Source organism: Puccinia triticina, chromosome 13A (genome assembly GCF_026914185.1).
Source record: "Puccinia triticina chromosome 13A, complete sequence".
Taxonomy (NCBI): Eukaryota; Fungi; Basidiomycota; class Pucciniomycetes; order Pucciniales; family Pucciniaceae; genus Puccinia; species Puccinia triticina.
The window spans coordinates 3,800,746-3,811,551 of record NC_070570.1 but is presented as its reverse complement, the minus strand read 5'-3'; the positions used below and the strand labels follow the sequence as shown (position 1 = coordinate 3,811,551).

Genomic DNA, 10,806 nt, shown 5'->3' with positions numbered 1-10,806 from the left:
TCCTGCACAAAATCGCCTACCCATCTGCAGCCTCTCTGTCTCACCGCCCCCCAAACCCCCTTGCCCAACAACTCACCGGCCCCAGTATCCGCTCTCGTCGTCCCTGCAAACCTCGCCCACAGTCCCACCATCATCCATTTCCCCGCCCCCTCCTCTGTTCATCCCACGTCGCGCCCAGGCAAAGGCAACCCTTCCCCACATTGCAAGCGGCACAATGTGAATGTTGACGACCCTCACATCATGCGCGTGCTCAGATGGAAATGTGCATGTATATTCATGGTCCGCTACCGCAGGGCCGCGGGAACCAGCCATACCAACCAGGTCTCTACAATGAAAAGCATCAAGAGGAAACATGTCCTCTCCCACAAAGAGCTCCAGCATAAACTCCCTGAACAGAGCATCTTCCAAAGGGTGGCTGATGAGCCTGAAAGTCATCCACTTATTCTCCCAAGGTAGACTTGTTAATGTTAGTTATTTATACTATCCAGCCCAATCCAAATGTGTTAATATCAATTTCAACCTTTAATTGGTTTTTTCCTCAGGAAAATAATTTATAAAATTGCCAAGAAATTATGATTATCTCAAGGTGAGATTTAGATACCGTTCCTCAAGTAAGCATATGCATGCTGTGATCCAAGTTGGGGTTTTCATTAGATAGGTTTGATTGTTCACATGATGTGGGTTTAGGTTTGGCTAGACCCTGCCATCATTTACTTGTGTACATGGTGATCATTTAGGGTTCTCTAAGTTGAAAACATACAAAATTTAAGCCTCATGAGTGCAAGTTCACTGCTGAAAAACTGTTATGGACCGGTTTGGAGGGGGCAGGGGAATGGTAGTAGATCACATTACACAGGATTCCATATCAACTTTTTGACATTTAGTCCAAGAGTGTATTATGTCAGGATTTTATGTGACCCAACCTTGAGAAATTATACACTCAGTTTAGCTAAGCACTGAGGCATTTTGTTTCAAATTTTTGCTCAGGCCCAGTCTGGTAGCAATGAAATTAAGGAAATTCATGATTCTTTTTTGCCTGACATCCATCCATCCAAAATCTGATCAGCTCTTCTAAGGCCCCATTTGGACATACTGTTATATGTCATAATTGGGGCAAATTTATAATGTGCAAACCAAAATTCAAATTCCTGAAACCCCCAGGGGTCACACATCATAAATTCACACATTTATGGCATATAATGTGGCATCCAAACAGGGCCTAAAACTTCATCAGATTTCAGATTCATGTGAATTACAAGAATCCACAGTATACTGCTGCTAAATAGAGCCTAAATTATTCTTTGAGATATGCAATTGGTTGTATTTTTTCTCTGGAAAAAGACATGGACTAGGTAAACCTATCCACCTAGGTTGTAAGCTGTAACTTGTATTGGCTTGTAGGCTATATGTCTGCCAATGGAAGTACGGCGGCACAGCCGCCTTGATCTCTAGTGTAATCTCTCTATTTGTAAGTAATTTCTCTTAATGAGGATAAATACATAGAGAGATAAGATTATCTCTCTCTGTATGTACAATAGGGGGGTTCACAATTGAAATTCACAAGACTTTAGGACACATTTTAAGGTGTTTACAATCATTTTTTTTAAAAATTGATCAATTGGACTGATTGACTAGTATCACATGCTGCTATGCATTTTACCAATTTTTTGAAATTTTGTTCAGAAGGGCCTTAAATTTAGCTCCAAAGTTTTGTAAATTTCAATTGTGAACCCCCCTAATATGTAACAAATGTGAAATAAAGTTAATTGCGGACTTAAAAAGTGTGAAATATTATGCATTAATCCATGATAAATGTACATAGAAATAAAAGGTACAATATCAATGTAAAGACAGGGAATTGAACTCATGACTTCATGTACATGAGTTAATTACTAATGGAGTCTTTAACCATTAGGTTATAAGACATGTACTTTCCACTTGTAGACACATGGACGTATTGTCTCAGTGTCTGACAACTCTGGAGTCTGCTTCAATGGAGTCGCTGGTCTGTTCAAGCAGAAGAGCAAACTCTCTTACCAAATCCTTTCAGAAAGTTGCACCAGGAGTCCGTTCAAGCGGAGTCAATTCAGAGGGAACGGACTCTGCATTGAACGGACGTGGTTAATACAAAAAATTATTGATGCCGGCGTTACTTGCATACCGATGCCGGCGTTACTTGCATGACAGGTATTTGTACTGGTTTGTTTGGCCCCCAGAGGCCATTTCTTTTGTTATATGTAGATGTGATACAGCTAACGTGGGAAAGCTTGCTTTTATGTGTGGCTGAAAATCCAACCAACACCAATTGACATTTCAGCCCCCTGCCCAGCTGGGGGCTGTATGGCCTTCCAATTCTTCCTTTCTTCTACATACTTCCTCCCTACCTCTCTTCCTCAGCCATGGCTCCCAAACCAGCCTACCTACCTCCAATTGGACCCAACCACAAACCACCCCCCCCCCCCTCCCCACCACCTGGCATCCCTCCCACCCAGCCCACAAAAAAGAAAAAAAAATCCCTACCGGCCTCCCCAAAAAACTTGGCTCCCTCCTGCACTTGGTTAGTCTGTCCCCTCCGTTGATTCCCTTTTGCATTGTGCGGACTTCTGACTACCATCTCAGCGTCATCACCCCTGTTGGACTCAATTCAACACACTGCAGACCAGACAACATTTATCTTCTCCCAAGCTAGTTGAGCATCCATCTTTCCCATTTTCTGATGTTCCCTTTTCTTATTTCCCTTCCTGATATTGTAAATACTGAGAGAAGACCAGACAACATTCATCTTCTCCCAAGCTAGCTAGGTGATCTTTGCAATACATCCCAAGTTCTAGAAACTGACCCCCCCCCCCCCCCCAAGTGCCATTTGAGCCAACCCCAGTGAAGAGATATTAGGGGGTTTCACAATAATGAAACCCGGGAAGGTGTTTGAGCGCTTGCAAGTATTGTTATGAGGATGCTTGGGTTGATTTCTTGTAGGACTTCACGCCAAATTTTTAAGCGAGTATGTCACCTGCAAGCAAAGAAATTTAGTGCCACAGGAAGCGGGAATCCCTATTGTGAAACCCCCTATTTGATCTCTTACAAAAAGCTCATCCCAAATGTCTCTGGAAACTTTTCAAATTGGTCTGGGGAGGGTAGAAACTTTCCCAAAACAATCTACAAACCCAAAACTTTTTTGCAAACCGTTTGTAAGCCCCAAAATGTTTCCCGAACCACATCTGACCCATGAAAACTTTTGGGAAACAGAAACTTTTCCCAGAACCAAAATCAAACCGGAAAACCTTTAAAACCTGAAATGCTTCATGTTGGTCTTAAGAAAATTTTCCTGCAGCTGTGGTGTAGGACCCGTCTGACCATTTGGGTGGGACTGGGAGAGCACCCACCAAAAAGTGATGAAAATTCACTCTCTGAATTTTCCAGCCGGCAGCTTCAAGTTCAACCCTGTCCCTTCCATTATTTGAAGTTAAGGTGATACAGATGTTGCTGATTTTTTGAGTTCATCTCCTTACCAACAAACCTCAAGCCCACGTTCTTTGTGGGCTGGCCTGGCCCCGCAGGCGGGGCAAGTTCTTGTTTGTATTATTTTGATATTGTGTTTTGTTCTACATACTTTCTCTTTTCAAAATCTGGATCAATAGAAACAAAGATGTGATGGACCTCATATGTACGAGGTGTTTATGTTATGTCTCAAAGTTGAACCAGACTTTTGCCGGATCAGGCCGGATACCCCCGCATAACTAGTCACAAGTCCCTCGACCCTGCGGTCGGGGGCACTCTGGATCCCCGCAGAGGAGCAAGCTTAACTAAGCCTCTCTGAGGAGGCGCGAAGCGTCTCCGAAGGAGAGGCTTATGACTAAAGTCCCATGCTTGGCCTGAGGCTGACGGGGTTTTACAGAGAAAATCGTGTTTTTTGAAATTACATCTCTTTTTACTCCCCTCTTTCGGCTTCAATTTCCATGCCTCATGTGCCAGTTTGTAGGCCTTGATCTTAGCTATCTTGTACAAGTTTTTTCAAGTAAATCCATTCATCACTGACCGCTCAGCGGCCATTCTTGCAAGGGCTCTTCTTGAGCAATGTGAACAAGCCATTGGATCATCCAAAGGTCGCCGTTGGACATGCTCTCACGGGTTTGTTTGGTATTAACTTAAAAATGACTGGTCTCTCAAAGAGTGCCATCCCATGCAGGCAGCTTGCGGTAGAGATGTCCAACCTTATTTTCATGTCTTTAGGCCGGACGCGCTATCCGGTCTACACCAGGCCGGATAGGCTCTAAAGTGGGGTTTTTTACATCAATTTCTCTTTGAGGGGATGGGGGTAGGTATTGTGCTGAATACATGATATTATGTAGAAATGAAAGCTGATTCTAATGGTACTTGAGGCTGTGAAGAAATCAGAAGGGTATACGGTAAGGGTGTTCAAAGTTGACTTGCATAAAATCATAACACCATAAAATCATAAAATTCTAAACTGAAAAAAATATGTACCACCCAAACACTCAAATTACAGCAACATTTCTAGAATGGTACATATGAAATCATCACTTGAAAGTTTTATGATTTTATGATTTTATGTATTGAAAATTTTATGATTTCAACTTTGAACACCTTAGGTGATAGGTGGGTTTGAAGGGAATTTTGGACAAATGGCTGGGCAGCCTCAAGCCAAATTTGGGACATTAGGCACAAGTCCCTCCCGCAAGCGGGAGGGTGCTTGCGCCCCGCGAGCACAAGGAGGGACTTGTGTTAAGTTTGGCAGAGGAGGCGGCCCAAGCTTAACTAGGCCTCCGGGCGGGAGCGGTAGCAAGCAGCGGAGCTGTCCACGCCAGTGGAGGCCTATGCCTTAAGTCGGGATTCCTGCGTGATGAGTTTTTCAATTTCGCGGGAAAATTCTCTTTTTTGACTTCCTCCTCCTGTACCCGCTTCTTTGATCATATCCACCTGATTTCCTTAGCAGACAATGAAGGCCTGCTTCTTGTCTTTCTTTTGGTGCTATGTATCCTGTTGTACTGGTCCTCACTGATTTTATAAAGATTTTTGAAAACTGTCTGTTTTCAGCTCCCGAGGACTTGTTTTGGTGTGCACGGGGTACTCGAACCGCTCGTTCGAGCAAAAAAAAGTTCAAAGTGTGATTTTATGAAAATCATTATAAAATCACAAGTTTATGTACTTGTTCTGAGTTTGGGTTGGATGAACAGGAAGGTGCTGCTCTTCCATAAACCCTGCCCAAAAATCCTCAAAGTTTTGAGGAAAGTGAGAGATTCGAGGATGAAGTTTCCTCCCACCAAAAGGTGGGAAACTCATCACGCGCGAGCTTACAGCAATGTCAGAAAAGCTTGCGGCCAGCTTTTGGACCGCTGATTTCAGCCTCAAAGCCTGTATGGCTCCTGTACGTCAGGAATGCCATCAGAAGAAAAAACCCAGTTTCTTTGTTTTCCACTTTGAGGCCTTGAGGGCCCCACCATTGGATTCCTGGAGCGATTTTACTGCGATCCGGCCCTTCGCCGCCCCTGCCCCCCTCGCCCTTCGCCCGGCCCGGCACCCATGTCAAGCACAACCAGCTGCCCGAACGGGTTTTGTCTGCCTGTACAGTGAAGCTGTACAGGCCTGTGGCTGAAATGCAGAAGTCATTTCAGCCACAAAATTAGGCAAGCTTTTCTGACATTGCTGTAACAAAGCCTCACTGTGAGAGCCCCGAAGGGGCAGCCCCGCAGGGTCTCTGTCTCACACGGGAGGTCGCACTTCGTGCGAGGCGCTTCGCGCCCCTGCCCCCCGGCAGGCGAGGGACTTGTGCTAAGTTCGCATCACGCGAGGTTGTCGACTTAAGGGGGCAAGTCCCCCCTGCGGGGAGGTTCGCTTCGCGAACCGACCAGCCAGCCAACTGGCTGGCGCGCCCCGCAGCAGGGGACTTGTGTTAAGTTCGGAGGCGGCCACATATTTATGTACAGCCTCAGGGAAGCTCGGAGCAGAGAAAGAAAAGAATCAGATCACGAGTCATTACAATTTACGATGGACCCGGTAAGATACCCTATCTCACCATACACGCTCTCCTACTCTCAGCTAACCCAGAATACGCCCATCAGCAGTCAACAGACGAATCACAACAGCGTCCTATCGAAGCCGATATCAACGAATACAAACGTTTTGTGACCCTGCACAGCTGTAAAGAAAATCAACAAACCGAACATTTTGCAGTAGTTTCTAAGGTCGTTGGAAGTACGTAGATGGGTTTGGTTAATGATTACCAGATAATAAGCACCACCTGATATTCTTTGGCACACCTGACCACTTCCAAAGTCGAAAGACTACGAAACTATCATGACGACCTGGAAGAGATCCTCAAACTGAAGTCGCCCGATACAAATCAAGAAGACGTCATATCCCAATGGGTAAAATTCTTCCAAGGGTACAAAAGCTCCTTTACCAGGCTCAAGAACGTTCTCAATCTCACCGATGCAGATCATGAGAATCAAATCGAGCAACTTGTCGAACTCGCTCACTTCATTCGATTCCCCACGGTGGAAGAACCCTCTGGAATGTCGCAAGAAGAGATGCTCACCAGAATCGTAAGATCCCGCACCCTCTCTCTCTCCTCTGCATCACCTGCAGTCTCCTCCTTCCAGCTCAACCCACTGTTGATATTTACAACGGCTAAAATTCCTACCTGTCAACCTTGAACAATCAAATCACAATAGAAAACTCTTCACCCCACAGACTGCAAACGCTTTGGGAAGCTTCACTGCTGCGAGGGAGCTATACTTGTCGAATCATTCACAGTCCTTTTCGAGGCCGTTGGAAGTAAGACAATCCATTTGATTGGTCCCAATATCCTAACCTCCAACTGATATTATTCTTTGGAACCCCTGACAAATTCTGAAGTAAAAAAGCTGCAAAGGTACCTTACAAAGCTGGAAAATATCCTCAAACTGAAGCCGCCCGATACAAAGCAGGAAGACGTCATATCGCGATGGGCCAAATTCTTCCAAGGGTACAAAGGCTCCTTTACCAAGCTGAAGAAGATTCTCAATCTCACCGATGCAGACCATGAGAATGAAATCAAGCAACTTGTCGAGCTCGCTCACTTCATTCGATTCCCCACGGTGAAAGAGCCCTCTGGAATGTCGCAAGAAGAGATGCTCACCAAAATCGTAGGCTGCCCCTCCCACTCTCTATTTCGCATTCAAATGTCACACTTCCAGCTTGATTGACTAAATTCATCCCCAGCAGCAGTCAACCAAAGAATCTCGCAAATCTCAAGAGGAACTTACTGAATTCAAGCGCTTCAAGAAGCTTCATGTGTATCCTGAAGAAGCTGACAAAAAATTCATATCACTTGTGGAGGCTGCCGGAGGTAAGGGACTTTTGATTGATTAGAAGCTCTTAGGCACCCACTAACAATCTTTGACACCCCTGATGACTTCCGAAGTGGCAAGGCTGCGAAAGTACCATGAAGACCTGGAAATGTGCATCGAGTCGCTCGAAGTAGGATGCCAATCATCCTTCCGAGTCTACTTCAAAAGATTCTACCAGGGAGCCAGTGACTCCCTCCGCGAGCTCAAGGAAAATGTCGGACTCAAGGATGAGGATGAAGTCCTTGAAAATCAAATCGATAAACTCACCCAGCTCGCTTACTTCAAACGATTCCCCACGCGGCAAGACTCTGGAATGTTGCCACACCAAATGCTTCTCGCACTCGGGCCTACAAATTCTCCACCTAAAACAGCAATTGACACTGTGGAACGGCTCGCCTGGTCAGCCAACATTGTCCGGGAAGGTTTTGAGGTACCATATGTGGCGTACGATTCTATTGTGACACCAGCTCTAGAGACCCTCCGCGATTACATAGTCAAATGGGAATCCAATCTGTATAGGGCACCGTACACTTCAATCGTTGGCCCAACAATGTCCGGTAAAACTCGATTAATCCTTGAGTTGGCTAAACACATCCCTGTAGTCTACATCTGCCTCCGGCCTCCCAACTCGACCGGCCAACCCCCTCGTTCTGAGCTTGCCGACTTGATGCTCCCTGGTCGGGCATTACAGGTGGACTTGAAGAAACGCTACACGCGCCTCTTGCATGCGATTTTTCTCGTGGTGGCCTCATTCTTTTCCAAACCCAAAAGGCAACACCAAGCCATCCAAGACCAATTAAACGCATGGAACAAGTATAGTCTCCAACTCAACGACGCTCCAGTTCCATTTGCTCGTGATGTGCAAAAAGAAATGGAGATGCTAGCCCACTCTCCTGTAAAAACAACTGCCCTTCAAGATGCCGCAAGGAAGATGTATCAGAGTATCCCCGGCTCAAAAGGAGTGGCTCCATTGCTATTGGCCATAGACGAGGCCAGAAACTTGGCTGATGAGAAAAACGACGAAGAAGTTTCGTACTTTCGTCTGCTTCATCGGGTTTTAGCCGAGCTACCAATATCAGCAGGATTCTTCAGCGTCTTCACCGATACAACTTCGCGGCTGGCCAACTTTCTTCCGGGACTAGACGAAGATCCAAGTGCGAGGCCGCAAGGCCATGGTGACAAATTATTTGATCCAATCTATCAAATTCCATCACTTGACTTGTTTGTCCCGGGACCCCCGAAAAATTGGCTTGAACTGCTATTGCCGGGTCGGCTGCTCACTTATGGCTGCCCATTTTACGGGTTGTATTATGAGCACGCAATCAAGAAGGGGGGGGTTAACCAGTTGGAAAACACGATGTCCATTGCCGGTTTAAAACTCCTGTGCCGATCAAAGTTCCCTACTTCCAAGATGTTGACCCAGCCACAAATCTTCGCCCTACTGGGCTCGATAATACACACCCAACTTTACAACGAGTCGGCCTTACACACGCAGCTTGTTTCGAGTCATGCAGCCCACTGCATGTTCATTGACCCAACTAGAGAGTTTATTATCAGTGATTATCCTTCTCAGTTCCCCTATGCATCAGCGGCCGGCGCTTTTCTTGCCCGCTCTCCTCGCAACTGGGAACGATGTATCGATGTACTTGCTCTTGCAGTGCAAAATGGTCTCCTCGCCAGCGGAGACGCCGGGGAAATGGCCACCAGATTGATCTTGATATATGCTATGCAGCAAACGAAGATTCTGGATTCTGGGAACGAATTCACCATCAAACAAGGACATTCGGTTCGATTGAGAGACTTCCTCGGCACGTTGACTGGGAAAGACCCCCAGGAAATTATGTTGGGCGCGGAAGATCCCAAGCATCGGACGAGACTCTTGGCTGAGGGGCGGATCTTTTTCAACCACTTTACTCGGATTGGATACACACCCAGCGCAGAAGAATTGATGGAGTTTCTGTATGAAGGCCTAGCAGTCCAATGTAAACCTGGTCAACATGGACTTGACAACCTTTTTACTATCTATCTTGCCCCGGAATCTGAACCGGATCACGAGCTAGATTGTAAAAACATAACCTTTTGTGGTGTTCAAACCAAAAATCAAGAGGGCAGCGTCAAGTGGAAAGAGAGTCGCAACTGGTGCAAAAGCTTTGCTGGAATTGAAGGCATCGGCAATCCCTACCTTATTCTGTTATTCAGCCTGAAAGCCAAAACTCAAGAAAACCCTGAACCATGGCAGGCGCCTGACGAAAACAGTGACACTGGGCGAGTTCATTTTTCAGTTTCTTGGTCTGGACGAGATTGCTTGTCTCAGTGACGAAATGCGCACTGCCATACGGAAATTGATTACTGCAGTGCCTGAGGACTTGTCGAAGTTGCATGATCTCAAGGTTGCCCATACTCGTGATTGGATCGAAAACGTGACCCGACATTACCACAAGACTCTTCCTCCAGTTCCTCAGCAAAAACCTAATCGAATATCAACTAAACGAAGCGGGCTGTCAGATCACACAAACACACCCGTAAGTTCTATTTCTCAGTTAACAGAGCGGTATGTATGAATACAAGCCCAGTCAGAATATGATACTCATTCCCTTCTTGAGCAACAATGTGCTTACCGATGAACCTGACGGCCAAAAACCAGAAGACACCAAAGCGGATCCGTAAGTTTTATCATTCACTGAACAGGCCAGCACAAGTACCTGCCCAGCCCAGTCCAGTCAAGATAAGGTACTCATTTCCTTGTTTGCAGGGCTAAGCAAGGAACACTAACCAAAACAAAATCAAGGCCAAGCCACGAAATGAAATCGGTGCCTGTAAGTATTATCTCGCATTGTCTCACATTGAACGGACTGATATGAAAGTCGGCCCAGTCAAGATAAGATACTAATTATCTTTTCCGCAGGGCAAACCAAGATGTCAAACCAATGCCAGTTACACGGCTTGCAATTGAAGCAAAGGCTCACGCCCAGTGTAACAGTGCAGATCCTAAGGGCGCCCAAGCAAATCCTGTATCACTCTCTTTGATCGTTTCACAATTTTGAAAATACTCCTTGGGCTTTTTGGCAATCACAATTTCATTTTGTTTTCACCAATTTTTCTCAATCTCTTCTCATCCTCCTGCCTCCTTTTTTCCATACAACCCTGAAAAAGTCGGTTTTCCTGTTAATTTTTGTTGCCCCATAACCCCCTCTTCTATCTGAAGTAATATTTGTGATGTCCAAAATGCACACATGCGAGGATTTCCCAATTTACTAAACTTTCCGAGCCTGCCAGATCAGCTCTGGAAAATCTCACCAGAGTCATAGAGCCATGTAACATGTACAAAATTTGATCAGTAAAGCCCTGAAGAAACTTACCTCAATTGATGTTATTTCCCGAAGGTCTACGGTGTCAGGTACTTTTTAAAAGAATTAGCTGATGCTCATTCAAGTCTGGGAGGGTTGTAGATACAACA

At 45.6% G+C, this 10,806-nt stretch overlaps 1 protein-coding gene across 1 annotated transcript; it reads left to right on the top strand.

The window, feature by feature from the left end:
* Nucleotides 1-5,937: 5,937 nt before the first annotated feature.
* Nucleotides 5,938-8,050, top strand: PtA15_13A354 (uncharacterized protein; the record flags this gene model as incomplete). The annotated part of the gene is made up of 8 exons (XM_053162543.1): nt 5,938-6,015; nt 6,081-6,213; nt 6,295-6,563; nt 6,693-6,795; nt 6,877-7,145; nt 7,225-7,348; nt 7,424-7,862; nt 8,041-8,050. 8 exons carry the CDS (start codon nt 5,938-5,940, stop codon nt 8,048-8,050), a joined length of 1,425 nt encoding a protein of 474 aa, XP_053026509.1.
* Nucleotides 8,051-10,806: the final 2,756 nt, after the last annotated feature.